The sequence below is a fragment of the Bison bison genome, unplaced genomic scaffold (genome assembly GCF_000754665.1).
Source record: "Bison bison bison isolate TAMUID 2011002044 unplaced genomic scaffold, Bison_UMD1.0 scf7180017864203, whole genome shotgun sequence".
Taxonomy (NCBI): Eukaryota; Metazoa; Chordata; class Mammalia; order Artiodactyla; family Bovidae; genus Bison; species Bison bison.
The window spans coordinates 4,501,287-4,525,553 of record NW_011494775.1 but is presented as its reverse complement, the minus strand read 5'-3'; the positions used below and the strand labels follow the sequence as shown (position 1 = coordinate 4,525,553).

At 36.8% G+C, this 24,267-nt stretch overlaps 2 protein-coding genes across 3 annotated transcripts in view; one reads left to right on the top strand and one right to left on the bottom strand.

Annotated features, from left to right (window-relative positions):
* CDKL3 (cyclin-dependent kinase-like 3) overlaps nucleotides 1–6,514 on the bottom strand; it is a 31,242-nt gene extending 24,728 nt beyond the window's left edge. For both annotated transcript variants that reach the window (XM_010844515.1, XM_010844516.1), the window contains exons 1-2: nucleotides 6,350–6,514; nucleotides 2,756–2,950 (exon numbers count right to left, since the gene is read on the bottom strand). In XM_010844515.1, the coding sequence (XP_010842817.1) occupies nucleotides 2,756–2,950; nucleotides 6,350–6,514 (360 nt within the window). The remainder of the gene's footprint in view (nucleotides 1–2,755; nucleotides 2,951–6,349) is intronic.
* Nucleotides 6,515–10,008: 3,494 nt separating this feature from the next.
* On the top strand, nucleotides 10,009–24,026 carry UBE2B (ubiquitin-conjugating enzyme E2B). The gene is made up of 6 exons (XM_010844514.1): nucleotides 10,009–10,421; nucleotides 12,513–12,593; nucleotides 14,425–14,450; nucleotides 18,631–18,720; nucleotides 21,075–21,163; nucleotides 22,712–24,026. The coding sequence occupies exons 1-6, from the start codon at nucleotides 10,378–10,380 to the stop codon at nucleotides 22,838–22,840; spliced, it is 459 nt and encodes a 152-aa protein (XP_010842816.1). The 5' UTR covers nucleotides 10,009–10,377; the 3' UTR covers nucleotides 22,841–24,026.
* The last annotated feature ends 241 nt before the right edge of the window (nucleotides 24,027–24,267 follow it).

Sequence of the window (24,267 nt, the reverse complement as noted above, 5' to 3'; positions counted from 1 at the left end):
TTTGATTTTTTTCAACATGTTTTCAAGTTTCACTCATTCTGTAGGATGCATCAGCAATCTATTCCTTTTTGAGGCTGAATAAATCCCATTATTGGGTATACTTCATTTTGTTTATCCATTCATCAGCTAATATATATTTGTTTCTACTTTTCAGCTATTTTGAATAATGCTTATATGACATTCCTGGGCAGGTTTTTATGTGAACATATGCTATCAATTCTCTTGGATAGATAGCTAGGAGTAAAATTGCTGGGTCATATGCTAATTCTATGTTTAACTTTTTGAGGAACTGCCAAGCTGTTTTCCATAGCAGCTGCACCATTTTACATTACCACCAGCAGTGTATAAAGGTTCCAGTTTCTCAAATTCCTTGCCAACATTCGCTCTTGTCTGTTTTTTAAATTACAGCCAGCCTAGTGAGTGTGAAATGGTACCTCACTGCGATTTTTGATATGCATTACCATAATGACTTGAGATATTGAGCATCATTTCATGTGCTAGTAGCCATTTGTTTATCTTCTTTGGAGAAATGTCTACTAAGTCCTTTGCCTATTTTTAAACTGGGTTGTCTTTTTATGTTGAATTGTGTTTTATATAATCTAGAAACTAGTTGCTTATCATATTTGATTTTCAAATATTTTCTCCCATCTGTGAACTGTCTTTTTACTTTCTTGATGGTGTCCTTCAATGCACAAAAGTTTTTAATTTTGATGGAGTCCAATTTGTCTATTTTGATTACTTTTGCTTTTGAGGTCATATCTAAAGAACTATTGCCTAACACATGGCCACAAAGATTACCACCTATGTTTTCTTCTGAGTTTTATAGTTCTGGTGCTTACATTTAGGTCATTAATCCATTTAGAGTTATTTTTTGTATATGATATGAATTATCACATTTTGGATTCAAACAGTGAGTTTGATTCTCCTTTATTTTGTAGTGAAATCTCCCACAATGCATAGAACTCCTATTACAATGATAATAATTCTGTTCTATTAGCTCTATGTGCTTGAAATTTTTTGATTCATTTTATTAGTTTCAAGATCATTTACATTTTTACTCCATTTTGATTCTATTAAGCCATTTTTGTTTTAGTGAACTATAGGTGAATCAAAATATTGTGTCAATTTCAGATGTACAGCAAAGTGATTCAGTTATATACACATTATTTTTCAGATTATTTTCCATTACAGGTATTATAAGATATTAACTATACTTCCCTGTGCTATAAAGTTAATCCTTGCTGCTTATGTATCCAACATGTAGTAGTTTGTATCTGTTAATCCTATACTCCCAGTTTAGCCCTCCCATTTCCCCTTTGGTAACTGTAAGTCTGTTTCCTATGTCTGTGAATCTGCTTCTGTTTTGTATATAGATTCATTACTATTATTTTTTAGATTCCACATTTAAGTGATATATTTATCTTTCTCTGTCTGATTTAACTTAGTCTGATATTCACTAGGTCCATCCATGCTGCTGCAAATGGTGATGTTTCACTCTTTTCCGTGGCTTAGTAATATTCATATGTGTATCAATGACATCTTAATTGTCTGTTAAGCCCTTGGGTTGTTTCCCTATGTGCCTGAATTTAAACACCTAAGTTCAAAATTCTTACTTTAATTTTACTGGTGTCTCCCATTATTCAAGAAATGTTTTGAGTCTACTACAGGCAAGACACTATAAGGATAGAGATAACTATATCTGACTCCCTATCAGCGCTGTTTATTGAGCACTTAAAATATACCTGACACAGTGCTAAACACTACATAGCTATTACCTAATTTGATCTTTACAAAAAAATCTGTGAGGTACTGTAGCATTATTTTACAGATGAGGAAACTGAGGCTCAGAAAGGTTAGATAATTTTCCTGGGGCCACAGAGTAATGGGACCTTTCATTATGTAACTGTGAGCTACACAAGTTGTGTGGTTATCTACAGATAAGCCACTAGGTAAAAACCTAGCATAGTCTGATTCCAAAGACTGTGTGCTGTTAAATATTACATTATACTGCCTCCCCTTTGGGCAAGGAATCCATTTGGGCAAGGAAATTACAATCTGAGTCCTAGATGCCATTACAACAAAGTTGCAACAGGAGATGCACTGAGACAGACTATTAGAAATTAAGGTATCTGAAAAAGCTTAGGCTATATAGATGTTATGCCTAATATCACTTACTATGTCTAACTTTACAGAAAGTAGAGTTCATGTTGGGAACAAAGTATGTCCATAAAAACCTGCTGAAATAAACAGTAACTAAACAATGTTAAAAGGCAACACTAAAAATCAAAACAGTTGATCTTCTTTCCTTTCTTGATTTAAAAGACAAGGCTCTTTACTCCTCAGCCACTTTCTCTCCTTTTTTTCCCTAAAGGCATCCACATTCTCTTGCCATTCCCCTGGCTTAGTTTCCAATTCCTACTTCCAGACCTCCCATCATCTGGGCTGGCTTGACTTTCGATGTCTTAATATATTTTCACTAATAAAAGACACCAGAGTTGACTGCTGATTTTTCTATACCTCCTTAGCATCTCAGAGTTGGTCTGCTTTATACTTACAATTATTGTGTGTTCAATATGTTTTTTGGTTCTGTGACTGAATTATAAGGTAGTAATTCCCCCAACCTTCTTTGCATTTTCACAATGTTGATATTGTACAGAAAAATAATTTTAACAACTTTCATAAAAACAGAACAATGTTTAAAAGGCACTTACAATTCATGGTTTTCCTATAGTTTGGGTTATTTTGAAGCACTTACATTATTATTGTGAAGATATTCAATTGCTCGAAGAATCTGGAAGAGGTATTTTCTAAGTCGTTTACTCTCTAATCCGTGACAATAATGTTGTAACTCATCTAAAACTGTGTGGTCAATAAATTCAAACACCAAATGAATTTTCTTTTTCTGTCTAAAAACTTCAATCAGATTGACCAGGTTTTCATGACGAAATTGCTATCAACAAAAGAAATGGATTTTTAATAAGTATCTCATGCACCATAATTTGTACATATAAGACTCATATAATTTTAAAAAGAGGAAAATTCTGTTTCTTTTCCTCCATGCATTTCAATAAAAATTTGTTGATTTACTTACATTCCTATTTTTTTAAATGTTTATTTATTTCATAGTTAATATATATAGAACAAAGGGAGATATATTGCTTTACTTTAAGTTGACATTTGGTTGCTTACTAAAATAATTCAGAGTTAACATGCTGAAATGTAACTTTGTATTCTGCTAAGAGATATTGTCCTATCCTTTAAATTGGCTGTGATTAAAAGGTCCTTATGATTTCAAATGAGCATGAATTCCAGTGCCACTGAGCATGTAATCCGAATTTATAGAAATTAATTGCTGTTTGGTCCTGAATGCTAAAGAGTAAAATGTAAGTTCCAGGTAGAGGTTATAAATTCATCACACTGTAACAAAAAGATATAAAAATATCTAGAAACTTTTCAGATATGTGAAATACCAATTTATATCCATAGGAAATTTATATAAATATACAATTATCTGTGGGTACATTTTAGCTCATTGTAAGATTCTATTAAGCAATGAAACATGTTTTTACATTGGTAAGCACTCACTGAAGATAATTTCAAAATGTCAATAATGGAATATATCAGCTTAGAAAACTAAAAGAGGTTTAACATTTTATGCTGCTTATTCTATTTTTTAACACACTGCCTTAATTACAATCAATTTTCAAATTGATTGTAATTTCAATTACCAAAAATATTTATTCATTTGGTTAAAAATTAAGGGGTATATTTTCGATGTTGGATTCATCAAAAAGTTAACTTGTATGAAAAACGTTTGCCTTTATTCCAATGGCACAATATCAATTTTTCTAGTTATCTGTATTAATATACAAACTAAAGTCCTCAAAACATGACTAACAGAAAAACATGCCAAAATATAATGCCAGATTCCTTTCCTATTTTTGCTCCAATTTCCCTGGTTGGTGGGGTACCAGAGTGCTATAGCAACATGCTGGCAGTAGCGAAAAAAAAAAGACTGCCTTTGGATACTACAGTATACTCCTTCAACTATGGAAAATTAATGTTTTCTTGTCCAGTTGTAATTTTAAAGGCTAAAGCAGAGAAGGGTGAGTGCAAGTTAATAAGCATTAAGGAACATCCATCCAGGGGTACTGGAGAAGGAAATGGCAACCCATTCCACTATTCTTGCCTAGAGAATCCCGTGGACAGAGGAGCCTGGTGGGCTGCTGTCTATGGGGTCGCACAGAGTCAGACATGACTGAAGCGACTTAGCAGCAGCAGCAGCATCTAGGGATAAGAGATCAGTGACTTACTCAGATAAACCTTGAAACCCCCAGAAATACTCCACTGTCCTTTTTCAGGTTATTTTTGTTTTCTTTTGTAAATGGAAAACTTTTCTATAGATATTCCCACTAATTACTCTAACTTATTTAATGAAATTCTAGCAGATAAAAATTTAGTTCTAATTAAGTCATTATGGCAGTTGTTTTTAGACTAAGAATGTTAACTAATCCAAGAAATGTCTCTTGTGGAATTAGATTTGATTAAACTAAAAATTCTACAAGAAATAAACCAATGGGAAAAAAAGTTAGGGTATCTCAAAATAGCTTGAATAGTTACAATAGTAAATTGTCAAATTCATCTCTGTGTTCTTGCCACATATCAGTTATTTTTACAAAACAATCAAGAAGGAAAAAAAATCTGCTTAAATGCAACAAAGCTAAAAAAAAAAGAGCAAAAGATATTGCCTGGGAAAAGGTCTCCTAATCAGATTTCACTTATGGTGCACAAAGTTGCCTTCCAGTATTATTATGTTTTAGGTCATCTGGATAAGGACATGTATCTCTGACAAAATCATAACATCTCTACTGACTTTAACTTCCCTTTTCATTGTCTAGATATAGAGCAGTTCCAACAATCCACAGATGCCTAATATATTTCTTCTATTTAGAAAGCAAATTGATCCATCATATCTAATACAGACTTACAAAGCAAGAAGAGAATATTACTTTTGTATCAGATAAAAATGAACGAGAAGCTGTTTTTTTCATCACATATAAAATATCTAGACTATGAACCTTAAAGCATCTAAATCCCAATAAACAAAATACATATGTGTATGTATATATATATATATATATTTTTTTTTTTTTTAATCACTAGTTTTGTACCCAATCCCCTAGGAATGTTAATGCTCCTTTCTTTACACTTCTTTAAGTCTTTCCCTTGGGTGGACCTATCATACCCACGTGAAATTCTACCTTGTCCCCTGATCTCTCCTCATATTGTTCACCATGTCTAAAAGCCTACTGGTCATCTTTACTGATTTCCTGTCACCTTGAATTCAACATTTCTAAAACTGAACTAGTTCCCAAACCATGTTTCTTTTGAGTCTCTGATATTTCCATCAATAGTAGCAATCACGGAAACTCAAAGATACCTTTGATTCCTCCTCTTTGTTGCCTTCTACACTTTCATGTCTTCTTTAGTAATATATTACTACTTTCCATTCAATTGTTGCATTCTAGCATGGTCCCTCACATTTAACAGGATTCTTGAATTAAGGCCACAACACATCTCCCTATTTTTAATTTCTCAGTCCTCCAATCTATTCTAAAAAATAATGCTAGATTAATATTAACCATTTCTTTACTCTGAATTCAAAATCTCTCAGAAAAATCAAGTTTTGATTTCTCAGCCTAAAAGACTTTAAAACCTACCTCCAATTTACTTCTCTAATCTCACTGCTTTCCACCTCTGTATAAGAAACTCTACAGGCAAATGCTCTTTGTTCACTCTGCTCTGCTCTTTGTCCTTTGTCTTGCTTTAGGCTCTCTGAGCTTAAGCTGTTCCCCTAACCTGGGAAACAGTAGTCTCTTCCTCTTTCCTAAATCCTACATACCCTTTAAAGCCCAATTCAAGTTCCATCTTCTCCAAGAAATCTTCCCTATCTAGTAGGACTTTGTGTTAATCACTGGCTTTTATTGTGAATCACTTAAAATTCAGTTATTTTTATATGCCCTCTTGTCTTTCTGATTAAATAATAAAAGTTCTGAAGAGCAGGTACTGTCTCTTACCTCATTATAGTCAAAACATCTGGCACAAACACAGAAATTTTTATTAAGTGTTATAAAACTAAATAATCGAATAATTCTTTCACATTTGGCAGTCTCTGTTACATTATACACAAGCACTTTTATCTAGTATCACTGTACACAATAAGGTAAGCTATCACCCTTGTTTTTCTATTCCAAATACCTGTTAACTGAAATATTTGTTATATAAGTTTTTATTTCATAACAATCTCTTTTTTGACTTACAGAGAGCAATTAAGGTAAAAGAAGCAAACCTTTAGAAACTTTATTTCCCTCATTGCAATTTTGTTGACAGACTTTTCTGGTTTTTCATAAAATATCTTAATGGCCACTATCTGCCCAGTATCCTTATGTTTACACTTCATGACTGTTCCATAACTTCCCTCTCCCACTTTTCCAAGGGTTTCATACATCTCCATTTTGAAGCCCGGTTTTTTCTTTATGGAAAGAAAGGATGGGGGGGGGGGAGAAGATTAAACATTCATACCTTTATTTATTCAAGGTGGATAATGCAATATCACAATAAACTAATACTTTAAAATTACAGAAAAGGGTAAACTAGGAATCTTTTCCACGAGTCCTGTTTGTCTCTGGGAATTCTGCCAGTTCGGCAGCAAGGTGTCCTTATGTGGCTTCGGCCACCACCAGAACTTAGGGGAACTTCCTACTGTTTCCATCATTCCCACCAAGATTTAAGATGCTCTCACTACATGTCACCTATTCATCATGGGTAGGGTCCCCACACGTCTCGTCAAGCCCCATCAAATCTAAGTTTTCCGCAAAGCTGCAGTCACCAACAGATCAGGCCCCGGGACCCAAGAAAACCTCGGTCCCGCCCGCTCCTCAAACCAGGAGTCTTAGGGTCCCAGACCAGTGCCGCGCCCCTTTCCCCACCGTCGACCTCGTCTGGGCAGCCACCGCTGCCTCAGCCCATTCTGTGATCCTGCCAGCCTGGCTCAGTGCAGTCGCAGCGACTTCCACCCTACCTAGCTTGCTAGCTCCCCATTGCCTACTACCATAGCAACGGTGCAGCAGGTCACTAGCTTGGGGTCTACTGCGCAAGACCGGAAAACCGGCCAGGCCCGACCTGGAAGGGAAAATGGGAACGCGCGGACACGAGTTCCTGTGGGGGCTAACTGGAAACTTCCCTGCGGGTGGAAGTCGGTAATACGAGCAGCTGTCGATCAAACTGGGGCCACTACATAAGGTTGGTTCTGAGCCGCGACAGGGGAGGATCATATTTTGGCAAAAGCTCGAGAGACTGCAAATCCTCTAGGGAAGGGGAACCGGGGTGGAAGTTTATCCGACCTGCATCTTAGACGCCCGTAAGCCCGAGAACACTTGCTGCTTGTGCTGGATCCTAAAAGGATGCTTGGTGTCACAGGTTGAGACTTCTTGTAAAACTAGACTTCCAAGGAAGTCTTGTAAAATTATAGTTTTCTAAGTTACCTAGTTATCTTAATGTTACATAATCTGTGTTTGACCTCAGCTGTCGACATTCATCCTTAAAACAGGGATAAGACGATTCATAAGAACATTTCTTGAACACCTCTTATATGCTTAAAATTTTTTTCTTGAACTCATAGTAATCCTCTTTTATAAAAATTCCCTTTCTACACGTCAAAACTCGTAAAAGGCCCTCTTTGGAAAAACAAATAATTCAAAGGGCTCCACCACAAAATAGAGTGACATATAAGGCACCCCACCTCCCGAAATCTTAATTGCCTAAGAACTAGACATGGGGTTCGAATCGAGTGACAGCCTCCAATGAATAAAAGGAATATCACTGGAAGTGCCCAGGCAGTGCTGTTGTCGTTACGGCTTTCATTTTCCTGTTAAAAAAAAAAAGAAGAAAAGCGTAAGAGGCCAAATCTCACTTTGCTTATGAATAAGAGAAAGTGTCATTATTATCCAATAAATTCTAGTCCAGTTGGTCTTACCCCAACATGCACATTAAAATCACACCTAGAGAGCTAGTTAAAAGGCCCCACCCCCAGAGATCCTGATTTAAATGAGTTAGGATAAAGAAATTGGTATTTTAAAACATTCCTAAGTGTTTCTATGTTGCGACAGCTTATATTGAGACACGGAGGGGAAAGAAAGGTGGTCATGGTTTTTGCTTATCACCATAAAAATATTCAAAATTGTCTTTCCTTTTGAAAAGTTATTCAACTGTTATATTTTCTATGAATATCATAGTAAATCTTATACTGAACTCAGACTTGTAAAGCACACTTATTAAATATTTGTTGTTGACTTATTATGTTGTCAACATGAATCAGTCCCTGCTCTCAGTGAGCTCACAATCTAGAGCAACTGAGTCTATACTATAAAATTATAGCCTTAAAACTATCCTTTGTACAACTAGGTTATGACAGGGTTGGTAACCAGGACAACGTATGATTCTTGCTTATACAATAAAGCTCTCAGACTTTAATGAAACTTACTTGGTTTGATCGAAAGCATTACTTCATTCTGGAAAACCATGACCTGTAGATTTCCAAAACAATTATAATTGCTAAACAAATGACATGACAGATTTTTTTTTTTTAATTTAGCATTTCACTATAGGTAACCCTAACAGTATGTCTCCATCCTTAGCTATAGGGAGGCTAAGAATTGCTATGGCAGGAAGGCAAAAAAATGAAAATAAGAAAATCACTTTTTGACTTACAGAATTACATTTGTCAGTGGGTATCTATCAAGTATTAGATCTGGCTAACTTGATCACCAAGGCAGTTAATAAAAGCAAGAGAAAGAATTCAGAGATTGAAGAAAGAGAGGTACCAGAAAAGTAGGGGAAATTAACCTTTTCTAGTTCAATGAAAGTATGCCCAACGCCATATTCCTCATTCTGTCTTCCTGTAACAACTTGGGTTGAGGAATCACCCAAATGGACTTAAAGAGCTCAGGATTCAGCCCGAAAACGTCTTTAAGAACAGAATTGGAGGTGATAGAGGAAGGGAACTCAATGACTAGAAATAATGTCAGAACTCCAACGGCCAATATCTCTGAGCCCCGGTGGGGGACATTTCAGGCCATTAACTTGTTAGTGTTGAAAATCTGAAATAAGTTACTCAGGCTAGATACACAACCCCTATTCACGTCTGCATGATCTCTCCCCCACATGTGAGTCAAACTTTTAGGTTTGACAACCAGTCATCTACACTCTATACACACTATGATCAAACCCGCGCATTTCTTGACAAATACAACGGTACCCCACTGTAGACAAATCCAAGGACTCTGACACAAAGCCTCAAATAAGGGCAGACTCATAAAGGAAAAACAAAATTCCGTAATCCTGTGGGGATTGTAAACAAACATTAAACAATCTGCACATCGTTCTTTCATCTCTGCCCAGCATTGCCAACCCTGGAAACCCCGCAATGTTCATACTGTAATATCTGGTGGCCCTAAGGAAGCATTTCAGGGGATTTCGCTTTGTATGGGCCTCAGCATTCAGCTGAGGAAAACGGACATCCCTTCACTTTTCCTCAGGTGCCAGATTTGATAAGCCATTGAGCCAACCAGAGGGGAGTTTTAAATCCAAATTATTTGGGGCTTTAGAGATTTAAGAAGCAAAACAAACTACTGCTTCCGACACAATCTCATCAATAGCTGTTCGTAGAACAAAATGGAGAAAAAACAAAAGTGCATACCAGCCCTCAGCCCGTAAATTTAACTACCGGGCTGAAAGACTTGGCCGAAAGTTAAATCCAGGCGACGCTCTCACGTGATCCGTCCTAATGGCGTCATAGGGACACGTGGTTCTAGATACTTCGTCCCCTCCCCCTCGGAGGTGGATTGTTGACAACGCCGCCGGCGGTCACGTGATCTTACGTCATCCTACCTCCTTTCCCTGAAATCTCTGGCCCCGGATGTGTCCCTCTCTCCCCACCCGGCTGAGCCTAAACTAGTGAAAGAGGGGGAGACGGGTTGGTGTTTCAGTTTCGGTCCTTCTTAATCACAACCTCCAGTCTGAGCATAGGGAACAATAATTGGTCGATTCGTTCAAGGAGACAAAAGGGATAAGGTCCCTGCTGAAGGGCTCCCATAACTAGCTCTCCTACGTCCCGTTCCCTTCTCCCCCACCCCTCACTGCATGGTACCGGCGGAGGGCGGAGGGATCTGGAGGCGGCGGAGGGAGACGTCATTGCAGGGTTGTTTGTGCAACCTCGGCGGCGGCGGTGACCCACAGTGATTCGGCCGCCGCGCCGGGGGGTGGGGGGGCTGCGCGGGACTCTTTTCTTTCAGACTGACCGCGGGGCTGCTGGGGAGCATGTCGACCCCGGCCCGGAGGAGGCTTATGCGGGATTTCAAGCGGTAAGGGCCTTCATTTTCGCCTGAATGACGACTCCTCCCCAAAGCTACGGGGCTAGGGTGGGGATCCGGGACACCTTCCCCTCTTGACCCTAAGAGGGCTGCTGTGGGCCCAGGGGGACAGACGGTAGCCCAGTTCTAGCCCCGTTTTAGCACTCTATTCTCCTTGGTTGTTCACTTGTCCTACGTAAGAAATTTTGATACTTCCTCACCACCACCCTACCCCCACAAAAAAGTAAAACGATGGCTATGGTCTGTCCTACGATTCCTTGCTGCCCACTGCGGCCAGTTGCCTGATACCTCGCCCTAGCTTTCAAATCTCATCCTTCGCCTCTGCACCCTGCGGTGCCTCTTCTCTCTGCCCTAAGAGCGAGCCCTTGCAGAAGCCTTTCCACCGCTAGCTACACCAATCAGCTTTGTTCGATGGCCTTGCAGTCTTCTCCGACTGCCAGGGTTGGGGCCAACCCCCGCCTCCCTCCCCATTCTTTCTGCAGTGAGGGTGGGGTCTGATGCGCGAGGGCCGGAGGTTGTTAACCCATCCTCCGAAACCCGACTCTTCCCCCCCCGCCCCCGCCTGAAAGGACCTTGAGAACTGGCTTAGAGGGCTGGGACTCTGCAAACCCGGCTGCCAATGCTTTCTGGAACTCAGCTCTGTAGCCTAGTGTATAAAGACCTATCTATAGCCTCCAAAGTCTGGAAAAATGCCTTCCTGGAGGCTGGCGCTAACCTGATACTCCCTGAGCCTCCTTTGTAAAATAGGGTTTTGTTAGATGTTAGGGTTGATGAGGAGGAAGTGACTTTTTTTCCCCCAGTTGTTTTACTTTGAATGCTTACAGGTACGGAGAAGAAAATAACCAAGAAAACTTAGCGTTACGCTCCCATGCGCATTTTTAGGTGGTGGTCTAGGGAGACCTGCCCTGCTTAAGAGAAAAAATGCAGTGTAAAAACTTGGATTGGCTTATCAGGAAGTAACCTCTCAACTTCATTGTAAACCTTTAAATGAAGCACTTGGAGGCCATTGTTTCGGGCTTTGCCCAGTTTGGCCTTGAGTGTATTGGTAACTTAGCCTTTATCTTTGGTGGGCGATATCACACGCAGCGTATCTTCCAAGGGTTCTCTTCGTCATGGCTTGTATTGCTTGAGGTTGACTAAAAGCCATTTTGGGGGGGCTAATTCCAAGAATCATACCACATGACGGTGTGTTTATGTGTGTATATGTGTGTGTGTGTGTATATATATATGTATATTTAGTGTCGCGTTTACTTTTTTTTTTTCCTGAGATGACAGTTTTAAAAGGAGATACTCCTTTTGGTGCAAAACTCGGTTTCTACAGCTTGAAACCATGAGTGAAATTCCAATAATAAAATTTCAAGATTCCTGGCCTTTGGTACCCTGGTTTCTCATTGCAGTTCTCTGCTTAATTTTGAGTTGTGTGCTTGGCACCTTCGGTAGTTTTCCAAGGGTCTTCGTTTGCAAGAATTTGTGACAGGTGTTGGAAGGTAGCTCTGTATATGGGCGCATGATCTGAGAGATAAAATGCAGTATTGGTGCAGAGCTTTTAAAATAGGGATTGAGGGAAAACCTAGCCAGAGCTTTGCTTACTCTAAAAGCTACTGCTAACTAAAGCAAATGGAATACAGTAGTTCTACTCCCCAAAACTAGTTTGCTGATTAAACTGGATGCAAGTGTTTTTCAGTCATTTAATGTTTACACTGAGCTGGGGTCTTTATATTTTGTTTGGGGGAGAGTTTTTTTGGTGGCCATGTTGCCCAAGTAGCTTTGGTTAGGACTCACACAGCCTTTGAGAGTTTACAGTAGCCAAATTGATGGTTGAGTAAATAGTGTTTTTTTGCACTTGAGGTTTTTCCTTTGTTGTTATTGTTTAAAGTAGTTCTTGAACAGATACCTTAACCTTGGTGATATTTGAAGAGGGATGACTCCCAAGCCATTTAAAGTGGTATGGTTTATTCCAGCTCAACACAACAAGAAAATGGATTTAGTTTGTTTCTCAAAGTAGATGGTTCAAAGATGTTTGATTGGCCTTCTTAGTGGCCTTAATGTTCAAGTTTTAAAATTTCTATTCTGGATTTCTAGATTGCAAGAGGACCCACCTGTGGGTGTCAGTGGCGCACCATCTGAAAACAACATCATGCAGTGGAATGCAGTTATATTTGGGTGAGTTGAAAGAAATAACAAATGGTAGGTAAGGTGATTCTTTTAAGAAAATTGAATGTATAACAGCCAGGAAAGGAAACTGAGGGATGAGGAATCTTACAGAAACTGTAAGATTAAAAAAAAATTCTGATAAAGACTTTTGGCAGTCATATAAAATTTGATTTTATAATCAATGGGTTTTATTTGATAAAAATATCATTTGAGACTACAGGAGAATGATAAGTTTGTACAAAATGTGCCAAGAAAATGCTTAGTATGCATTCTACTAGAACTGTAAAAAGAGTAGGAACCAAAAATATTGATAACTTCCACCATAGTAAGAATTTAAATAAAAAGTGTTTCACAGCTTAATGTGAAATAACTGAATGGAGCCTTTCAAGGTGCAGTCTTATATTTTACATATAGTATATATTGCATGTAGGCTTATTTGCATAAGAGCATTATTTCTTCATGCTCTTTCTTTGGTTTTCCTGAGCTGGATTTTATTTTCTTTCACTCTTTAAAAAAATTTAATTTTCTTTATTATTTTTTGCTGTGTGTGGACTATCTCTAGTTACAGTGCCCTGACTTCTCATTGCAGTGGCTTCTCTTGTTGCAGAGCGAGGCCTTCAAGCTCGGTAGTCGCAGCACACGGGCTCAGTAGTTGTGGCATGAGGGCCCTAGAGGGCACGGGTTCAGTAGCTGTGGTCCGTGGGCTTAGTTGCTCCTCTACTTGTGGGACCTTCCCAGACCAGGGATAGAACCTGTGTCTCCTGCGTTGGCAAGTGGATTCTTGACTTCTGGACCTCCAGGGAAATCTCTTGTTGCTCTTTTTATACTAGGGTTTTGCACTAAAACTTAAAAGGAACACTTCTGTAAACAGAATTCTGAATTGCCATTGACTCCATTTTAAGAGTCTACATTAAAAATTAGTGGGGAAAATGAGTGTAGTTCACCCTTCGAAAGTAAAGTGGTATTAAATCAGGCTGTTAGCATGCTTCTTTGAGATCTTGAATGTACCTTGCAAATAATAATTAAACCTTACCAACCCAGCTTTGTAAAGCAATTAAAAAAACAAACTTAAAAAAAAATTTTAAAAGTAAACTTCAGGTTGCTGCTTAGGAAAGATGAGATAGGGATATGGTACAATGAAAAGACGTGGACAAAAGAAACTGGCATTCTTGGTAACATCAGATAAATTTAGTTGGGTTGAACAAAGAGCTATTTCTCTTTTGAAAAGCAGGATACTTTGGTATCATAATTATCTTAAACTAAAGGGTATTGACTTCCATTTCATTGATACATATTGAAAATAGGAATTTTTCTGTTAATGTATTTACAAAAGGATTGATATTTATGAACTGAATTTTTTCTGTGCTAAATTTATGACAAGTTTCTTTTGTTTTTTGTGAAACCATTCTAAAAGGAAAACTTGGAAAATGAAAGTTACCATTTATGTCTTGCGTTTGTTGTTGTTAGTTGCTCAGTTGTGTCTGACTCTTTGTGACCCCATGGTCTATAGCCCGCCAGGCTCCACTGTCCATGGAATTCTCCAGGCAAGGATACTGGAGTGGTTAGCCATTCCCTTCTCCAGGGACTCTTCCCAACCCAGGTATCCAACCTGGGTCTCCCGCATTGCAGGCAGATTCTTTACTGTCTGAGCCACCAAGGAAACCCCTTTTATGTGTATATAAATAAAAATCCAGGGCTAAGGTGATATTAACAATAAATAATCCACCAATTATCGGAATGAGCTCCTCTTTCTCGTTTGAGTTTATCCTCTCCACTCTTTGAAAATCAGGAAAAAGCAGAAAGAAAAACTTTTTTTAATCATAAATCTTCTTGTTTTCAGACCAGAAGGGACACCCTTTGAAGATGGTAAGTCATTCTCAATATGTTTTCTATAGTGTTAAGAAGCTTCTTTTTAGTAGAAAATTATAACACCAATCTATCTAGTTAAGGCTATTTTCTATTAATAGATCAGATTAAAACTAAATAATGCTACTGAGAATTTATAGTTTACAAAGAACTTTCTTCCCATGTCAGCTTGATCACCTTCATTGCTAGTTCTTCTGTTACTTTTGTATTGGCTCTTGAACTCTAGGCCTACGTGGTGGGGTCTACATTGAGAATAGTTTTAAATTTAAATGACCTCATAGCATGCTAAAGGTGTCCCTGAGGTAAACATCAGAGGAGTATTTATCATGCATTTTTAACTTTATATATGTTGATCAGTGCTCTTAATTGTGTGTAACTGCCAGTAGATTGACTTAACAGCTATCTTTTGACACCTGTAAATAGTTAGCATTCTACAGAATCTTTTGCATCTTAAATTCAGTATTTAACCAAGAGCCAGAAAAATGGAAAACTTGTTCTAATGTGTACTTATAGTTGAACTTATTAAATTGATTTTAACCAGATACTTAAAGTTTTCCCTAATACAGCATGAATTTTTAAAATGTGTTAAATAGATTTGTCTTAGTTTATCACAGTGGCTCCAGAATTAACCCATCAAGGTTATTTATACAAATAATGATTGCAGAAGTATTTTTAAGGAGAAAACCTGAATGTTCAGTAGGAGAAATGGTTAAGCAAATTATTAAATATCTAGACTGTAGAGTATTATGTACCTATTAAAGAATAAGGTAGATCTGGTTGTATGTCTGAGGAGACAAAAAAGTTGTAGAATGTATGTTACAATACCGCAGTTTTACTGACTAGCATACATGCCTGTGTGTGTGTGTGTGTGTGTGTGTGTGTGTGTTTAAAGGCTTGTATACCATACTGCTATCAGTGGTTACCTCTAGATGGTGGGGGAGGGGTAAGGAGTTGAAGAAAGGTACTCAAGGGGTTCTGCTTTTTACTCTGTACCAAGGATTCTCAAGGGTGGTCCACAAGCTCTTTAAGTTTCCTGAGACCTTTTCAGGGGTTTCCTGTGATCAAAACTGTCTTCATAGCAATAGTAAGGCTTTTTTTTCCTACCTTTTATGTTGTATTAGCATAGCACTGATGGTACACAAGCATTAGTGACTAAAACTGGCCCTAAGCAATTTAGTGCCTTGGCACATACCAAGACAGTGGCACCAAACTGTGCTTGGAGTCGTATTTTTTGCATTTTTTTAATACAAGATGTCAGTTTCACTTTAAAATGTTTTGATGAAAAAGTGGGAATTACTAATATTGCTAAATTCTGACCATTGAGTATGCTGCTTTCTGATATTCTGCTTGATGAAGTTGGAAGTATGCATACAGCACTTCTCTTGCATACCAGTTTGATGGTTGGAGGGAAAGCAGTTTCTGCAGTTGTTTGAGTTACAACTTGAATTACTGCTTTTTTCATGGAACATTTTTACTTAAAAGAATGACTGGCAAGCTTTGGTTATTTAGATTTGAGTATGTATTTGGTTGCCATATTCTTAGTGAAAGTGTTAGTTGCTCAGTCATGTCTGACTCTTGGTGACTCCATGGACTATGGCTTGCCAGGCTCCTCTGTCCATGGAATTCTCTAGGCAAGAAAACTGGAGTGGATAGCCATTCCCTTTTCCAGGGATCAAACCTGGGTATCCCACATTGCAGGCAGATTCTTTACTATCTGAGCCACCAGGGAAGATTTTAAATTAAGTTGAGGAAAGTGACTGACAGGATTTGTTGCTGCTGATAAAATTACGGTTTTCCAATACTTTTTTCTCTGATGAGATTAGTAGATGGTATTACGGTTGTGACTTTGTTTTTGATGGTGTATATCTTTCTCTCTAGTCACTAAGTCATGTCCGACTCTTGTGACCCCATGTACTGTAGCCTGCCAGGCTCCTCTGTCCTTGGTGTTCTCCAAGCAAGAATACTGGAGTGGGTTGCCATTTCCTTCTCCAAGGGATCTTCCCGACCCAGGAATTAAACCTAGGTCTCCTGCATTGCAGGCAGATTCTTGACTGACTGAGCTATGAGGGAAGCCCTGGTGTATATAGATACATATCAAATGAAATATGGCAACATTTAGATGATTTAGATAACTCAATGAACTGGTATTTTCCAAATGGCCATTGTGTTAGGAAATTATGGATGGATAAAAGATACATGCAGTGTGCATTAGTCATTAATATAAATGATGCAAAAAGTTTATATGGCTTCAAATTTTATGTTGTAGCTAACCTTTAAAAACTTTACCATTTCTTCTATGTAATATCAAAAAAGAATATCTACCTTTATCTGAAAAGGCTACGAAAATACTCCTTCCTTTTTCCTTTACATATATGGAAGAGGCCTGATTTTCTTCATGTATCTCAACCAGAACAGCATGTTGCAACAGATTGAATGCAGAGGCAGTTGAGAGACTGCAGCTGTTTTCTATTAAGCTAATCATTAAAGAGATTTGCAGATAAACAGTGCTACACTTCTCACTAACTTGGTGGAGGAAATATAGTTATTTTCATTAAATGTTACTTAGGTTAATGTGTAATGAATTTATAGTTGTTAAGTATTTTAAGATTTCCTTGGGTAATCATTTCTAATACAACAGATATCAATAGTGATAGCACATGGTGTGCTGGAGACAGTTTATACCAATTATGAGAATGGATTGTTTAAAAATTAGGGGAATTTTTTTTTAATTAATTTTTGGTGGAAATGCCATAAAATGGTGTGCTGTTGGCATGCATCTCTTCCCATCTTCATGTTCAGTGACTTCACATTCGAAGCTTGGTATGATTGGGAGTAAGAGTATAAAGAGGTCCAGAGACCCCATAAATATGAAGAAAGCAAGCTTAAAGCTGTTTTTTATTTGTGTTTACCTGAAATGTTTACATTGTACATTTTGTAATGAAGGAAAATTAAAAGTAAGTGTAAAATATATATAACATTAGGTATTAAAAATATATTAGGTTATAAGGCTCTCTTTGCTAATGAACTATACATTTCATAGAACCTCTTAATATATCAGAACGTGAGTTAAATATCACCTTTGATTTTGTTTGTATCTTTGGCCTCCCTAATCCCAAATTTCCAAACAACAAAAAATTTAAAGAGGTAGAGGTTATATATTGAATATATGAGCAATGAAAATAGTGTTAAATATTTTACTAAATACATGTCTTTGATCTTGGTAGACTGAAGTCATGAGTTTAGAATTTAGGTTGAGAAAGTGTGTTTTTTTGTTTTTGTTTTTTTTTTAATTGAATTGATAAAGAGAGAAGCTTGTGGAGACATCTTGAATGGTTTAAACTTTTATTGACTTCATTAGGAATAGGCTTCAACTTACTGAGTAAGCCCACAGTGGGTAATTGGAGCGCCTATGGAGCCTTCAGGTATATTTCCTCAAAGTGAAACGTCTCTGGATAGTGTATAAACACAAAAGGAGTCCAGAATGACAAACATAAAACTATATATTAATGGTGGCTATTAATGGTGGCTGTGTCTGCTTAAATAGATTTGTAATTTGAGTTGAGAGTTCTTTGTACACTGAACAGATTGACTTTGTTACAAATACAGATTGACTTTGTTACAAATACATAATTTTTTTTTTAATGCCTGTCTCTTGACCAGCAAATAATGATTTAGGCTGACCAAAATGTACCATATTGGTTTATAACCAACAGTAGACAGTTACACTAATGCTTAACTGATTCTTGACTTAAATGTTGGGAACAGAAAAAGACTTTTTCACATTAGTGGTCATACCCTCCAGTCTGAGTCCTTTGTCATATAGCTCCTCTCAAAATCATTTGGCACCTCCTTCTAAGTTATGGTAAATTAATTGTAGTTACTCAAATGTGCATTTAAAAGTTTGGTAACTAGGGCAAAATTGCCTGCCAAAAATATGACAGTTAATGTTCTTACCAGTAGTATATGTTAAGTGCTTGTACCCCCAAATGCTTGCCAGTGTTGTATATTATCAATACATAAATAGAAATATATTTAGTATGTTTTATATGCTAAACCAAAATTAACATTAATTTTTGTGTGGTTGTGCAAAAGCCAGCATGGGGTTGGGAATTAATTGGTGACGAGATAGAAAAGTTATGCTTGTCATTACTGTAATTATTTTGGTTTGTTTTCTATCTAGGTACTTTTAAACTAGTAATAGAATTTTCTGAAGAATATCCAAATAAGCCGCCAACTGTTAGGTTTTTATCCAAAATGTTTCATCCAAATGGTAAGTAGCATTTTATTAGCTTTTGCAAATGATAGGAGGAAGAAAGAGTTGTTTCATCCTTTTAGCTGTTGCCTATGCTTTTCATTATTAGGGCCCACCTCTCAATGTTGCTTCCATGTCAGTATTAACCATACTTTTTTAGTCTGGAATCTTACCAAGGTTCCTGATTTGAGGAAAGTTTTATTAACTTCTGATCTTTAAAAGTAATATCTATTTATTTGTCAGAATGTGAAAGATACTAAAAAGAATTTGTAGCTTAAAGTTTAGCTGTAAAACTACAAACAAATGTTCAAAATTGAGATCATGTTATATGTAAAATTAAGGAAATATCCTTTTTCTTTTTTTTTTGGCTGATCGTGTGGCGTGTCAGATCTTAGTTCCCTAACCAGGGATGGAACCTGTGCCCCCTGCATAGGGAGGGTGGAGTCTCAACCATTGGATCACCAGGGAGGTCTTTTGGTTATTTTTGTTAACCCTCCATATTGATAGCATGGTTTCCCTTTTTTCCCACTATGAGTGGAAAACTTCATTTAGTTAACTTCCTGGTTTACTTTTTTTTTTAATCTTTATTATTAAAAGATTCATATACTTGCTATTCACCCATTTAAGTTGTACAATTCAGTGGTTTTTAGTACCTTGACTGAGTTGTACAGTCATCACCATAATCAATTTTAGAACATTTTTATCACTCTCCCAAAAAAATCCCATTCCTGTTAGCAGTCCCTCCCCATCCCTATCCCCTTGCCTCCCAGCCATAGGCAACCACTGGTTTATTTTCTCTATGTAGGTTTGCTTATTCTGGACATTACATATAAATGGAGTCATATATGTGTCATATAATGTATGTGATCCTTTGTAATTGATTTCTTTCAGCTGCCATAGTTTTCAGGTTCATCTCGTAACACATAACTGTACTTCATTTTATTGCTGAGTTATAATCCATTGTATGAATAGACTACATTTGGTTTATCAGTTGATGGATGTTCGGTTTCTAATTTACTTTTGTATTACTTCTCAAAAATAGTTACTACTTCAAAACTTTAAAATCATTTTGCATTTTTATGGGTTTTACAGAGGTGATGATTTTTGCTTTGAACTTGCTAAGTTTGATGTTCTGTGGAGTACACAGTATGCAGTTGGCTATGCTGCTTTTAAAGCTGAGAGTTAAATCTGGTCTGACGCTAACAATTGGAAATACCTAACACATAGACAGTAATTGAGGCCATGAATAAAGTTGCCCCCAGAGGTTGTGTAAAGGGTATAAGATGGAAGAAGACCAAGGATAGAGTCCTGAAGAATGACAGTATTAAGTGTAATTTACCTCCTCTCCCCAAAAAGGCCTCACTTCCTCCTGTTTCGATGTAGAGTGATCAGACTTGTTCTGTGAAGCTTTCCACAATTTGATAGTATCAGTAACATTCAAATGCACGTATTCTTTGTCAACACAGTGATTCTATTTTTGTAAATTTATTGTACATATACATAATCTGGCACGTGGATAAAAATTTGTTCATTGTTTGTATTCTCACATAACCAATTCAAGAAGGGGAAAAATCCACTCTCAAATATTAAACTTTTAAAATAGTAATCACTTGATTCTTATTTTTATTATGAGAGGAATGCATACTTATTGGAAAAACAAATCAAAGTACAAGTGAAGGTAAATAAGATCCTTCATAATCCTACTATTTACAGATATCTACATTTTGGCATTGAGTCTTACAAATGTTTCTGTGACTGCCTGTACTTCAAATTAAAGTATTTGTAAATGATTCTTAATAAGAAATGGAATTATAATAGTAATTGGAAACTTATTAATGTAATATATTAGGGATGTCATTCTATGTTAATTAACATATGGTAGACGTGTATCATTTCTGGCAGCAGTATTGGTATGTGCCATTAATAATGTACTGTTACTTAGCCAGTCCCCTCACTGTGGACCACAAATCATTTCCAGGTTTTCACTTCTGTAAAGAGTATTATAGAGAACATGCTGTAAATAAAACTTTGCATGTGCACTTTTAAAGTAGAATTGCTATTTCAAAAAATTAGCCCCCCAGCCAAGAGCTTTATTTAGGAATATTTAGAAGTGTGGAATTTAAACAGATTTGTTATATGTTATGTGCTGAAAAAATTTAACTGTCACTCAGCCTCCTCATCAAAAGATATGTTGTAAACAGTCCTTAGTTTGAGACTGATTTTCCTGTGAGACAGAAAGTTTTAGTTATTAACCAATGTTCAAGGCTTCTGACTGAACCAAGCATTCTGTTTGTGGTTAAAAAAAAAATTACTGTTTAATTATTAGATATGACCAAGTTAACATGTAACCAATTTTAGTGTTGTCTTTGCAGTGTATGCTGATGGTAGCATATGTTTAGATATCCTTCAGAATAGATGGAGTCCAACATACGATGTATCTTCTATCTTAACATCAATTCAGGTAAACATGTTAGAATGCATCTTAATTTTTCAAGATTCTGTGGCATATAATTGACTCTTTTAGGATCAGTTTAAAGGCCAGGTGAGCAAACTGACCTTCCCAACGCTAAGGTTACCAGTGGCAGACCTCATACAGATTCCTCAGGATTTTCATACAACTGATCTGCTTTCTCATTAGTGATCATGTTGGATCAAATCCACGATCATTTTCCTGATAAAATTAAAGTATAAATTGTTCTCACAGATAAAGTGATTTTGTTTTGTTTCTTTGGTTTTGGGGTTTGTTTTTTTTTAATTTTTCGCTGCATCTTGCAGCCTTGGGGTCTTAGTTCCCCAACCAAAGACAGAACTCGTGCCCCCTGTGGTGCAAGTGCAGAGTCATAACCACTGGACCACCAGGAAATTCCCTCACCGGTCAAATATTATTCATGCCTAGAAAGTATAGCCCGGAGAAGGCAATGGCACCCCACTCCAGTACTCTTGCCTGGAAAATCCCATGGATGGAGGAGCCTGGTAGGCTGCAGTCCATGGGGTCGCTGAGGGTTGGACACGACTGAGCGACTTCACTTTCACTTTTCACTTTCATGCATTGGAGAAGGAAATGGCAACTCGCTCCAGTGTTCTTGCCTGGAAAATCCCAGGGACGGTGGAGCCTGATGGGCTGCTGTCATGGGGTCGCACAGAGTCGGACACAACTGAAGCGACTTAGCAGCAGCAGCAGCAGCAGCAGAAAGCATAGCCAGAGGTTATGGAGAAAGATGAAAAAATCTTGGGAGAGAGAAAGATAATTGTTTAGTAAAAACATAGGGACCTTAAGAAACTGCAGTGCCGAAAAGCATCATTTTGCCCCATCCAAGAAAGGCTATTTCAAAGGAAAGTAATGTAACTTCCAACCAAAGCACTCTGGCAGAATATTTCAGAGTTGACCTTGAATGACAGTTCAGGAGGAAGGTTTGGGGTGGAGTCAAATTTTAGTTACATGGATTTGAGAGGAGCAGATGTGATATTTTGGTTTGTGGCCTTCAAGTTTTTTCTGTCACACTTCTGCTTTAATTTGAGTCATAAACAGTATTTTCAGCCTTCCTGTTATTAATATATTCCCTTGCTGCTAGGTGTATATGTTTTGTTGATTAAAGGAAATAAGGTATACTACCCAACTTACTGCCAGGAATTTGCAAACCTATCACAATAATAGAGTTTAACTTTGGAAAATGTTAGTTGCTGAGCTATTTTGTAGACATTGTATATTAACCAAATCAAATTGTTGAGTTCCCATTTAATATCACAGTATGCTGAAGAATATTTGTTCTTTTCCAGTTTCTTTGAAATTAGAGGTCTTAAGGCAATTGAGAGCTATCTGTTTTGAAAACTGAAGTTTTGTAGCAATAGGAAACTTCTTACTGTGTTTAGATCTGAAAATACATGAGACATACTAATTTCTTTCTTCTTTAAGTAATTTGTTTTCTATCACTTTTGTGCTCCATATCTGACCATGTTAATATAAAAAATAACTCTACATATGTGTTTTTTCTTTTGTCTTTCCTTCTAGTCTCTGCTGGATGAACCGAATCCAAATAGTCCAGCCAATAGTCAGGCAGCACAGCTTTATCAGGAAAACAAACGAGAATATGAGAAAAGAGTTTCGGCCATTGTTGAACAAAGCTGGAATGATTCATAATAGACAACTGGTCTGTTAATCTTTTTCATCATTGTTATGTATAATTTACCTCTCAGTAGAAAGGCTAACAAATTTTAAGTGCCACAGGTTTTAAGGATTCTGCAGAAAAAAAGTCCTTCAGTTTAGAACCTACAAAAGCTTGTGTATCTTGATTAATGTACTTTTTATTGCATGGTGTGAACTAAGTTATTGCTTACATAAATTTGTAATATATCCTGTTTGTATTTTTTTCCAAGTGTATAATGTTGGTGTGGAGTTTTCATGACAGAATATACACATTTTGTAAATCTGTACTTTTTTCAAATATTGAATGCCTTATTTTTGAATTCTTTAGATTTTTAAATTGGAGAAAAGCACTTAAAAGTTTTTTATATATGAATATTACATGTAAAGCTGTTAAAATACATACTTCAGTGCAAGAGACTTTGTCACTTATTTCCTTATCTAAGTAGGAGGGGTTAATAAGTCTCTAGCTCTCTATCAATTGATAGTTTCATTTCCAATTTCAAAAGAACAGATTTATATTTTATCAAGAAATTCAGATTTGATTCTAGATACCAATTATAATCTCAAACTTTATTTTGAATGTACCTTTATTAGTTTTAGTTGAGCAATTATAACTGGTTTGATTCTGTCCAACTCTGTATTTAGGCCACTTATTACTGTTTCTTCATGCACTACTTACTGTTAAACTGCACCCTTGGATTTCACAATTTGCACTTCCACCATGGGGTATTGGCACCTCTACCTTAAGCAGAGAGCTTATGCAACTTACTTTGCTGCTTGATAATACTTAACAAGATTTTTGATAATGAAGAAAGTAAAACGATCAACGTTAAACAAAAATCCATGCCCTACAATAAACAATATAAGAATTTGTTGCATTGGTTTGAACAAGGCAGATATTTGGAAGGAATCTTAGTGTAATTTAAATATTTGAAAACTGCCTTTTAATGCAATTGCCTATCTGTTTGTTCTGGAAAAATGTTTTAATACCAGGGCCTGTTGAGTTGCTTTCTCTTGTGGAGATTTTTTTTTTTAATCTCCTAAATTGTATAAAAGCTGTACTGCATCTTAGTTTACTGGATAAACTTAAAACACAGTATTTGTAGAAAGCTTAATCCAAGCTATCCTATGCCTTCAAATAGTATAGAAAATGGAAAATATACAAGTAAATTCTGTTGAACCACCTGTGTAGTCTTTCTAGTAGTTAAAACAGCTATTTCATTAACCCCAAAAGTTTCTTGCACATTCATACTAGCTTAGTTAGCTAACAGCATCTTTTCTATTAGAAGATGGATTTTCTTTTCTGCTGGAAGACTTAGAAGGACAATTTCTATAGTTTCTATTAAGCAGAGCTTAGAAAAGTGCTGATGTTTCCCTTTAAAAGTTAATGCTTAGGAAATTTGGGGATAAGTGTATGATCT

Excerpts from the sequence above, each read along its gene's own strand:
- UBE2B (XM_010844514.1), top strand. The coding sequence starts at position 10,378 with ATGTCGACCCCGGCCCGGAGGAGGCTTATGCGGGATTTCAAGCG. Across the intron at positions 12,594-14,424 it reads TGGAATGCAGTTATATTTGG|ACCAGAAGGGACACCCTTTG; the intron begins GTGAGTTGAAAG and ends TCTTGTTTTCAG. Across the intron at positions 14,451-18,630 it reads AGGGACACCCTTTGAAGATG|GTACTTTTAAACTAGTAATA; the intron begins GTAAGTCATTCT and ends TTTTCTATCTAG.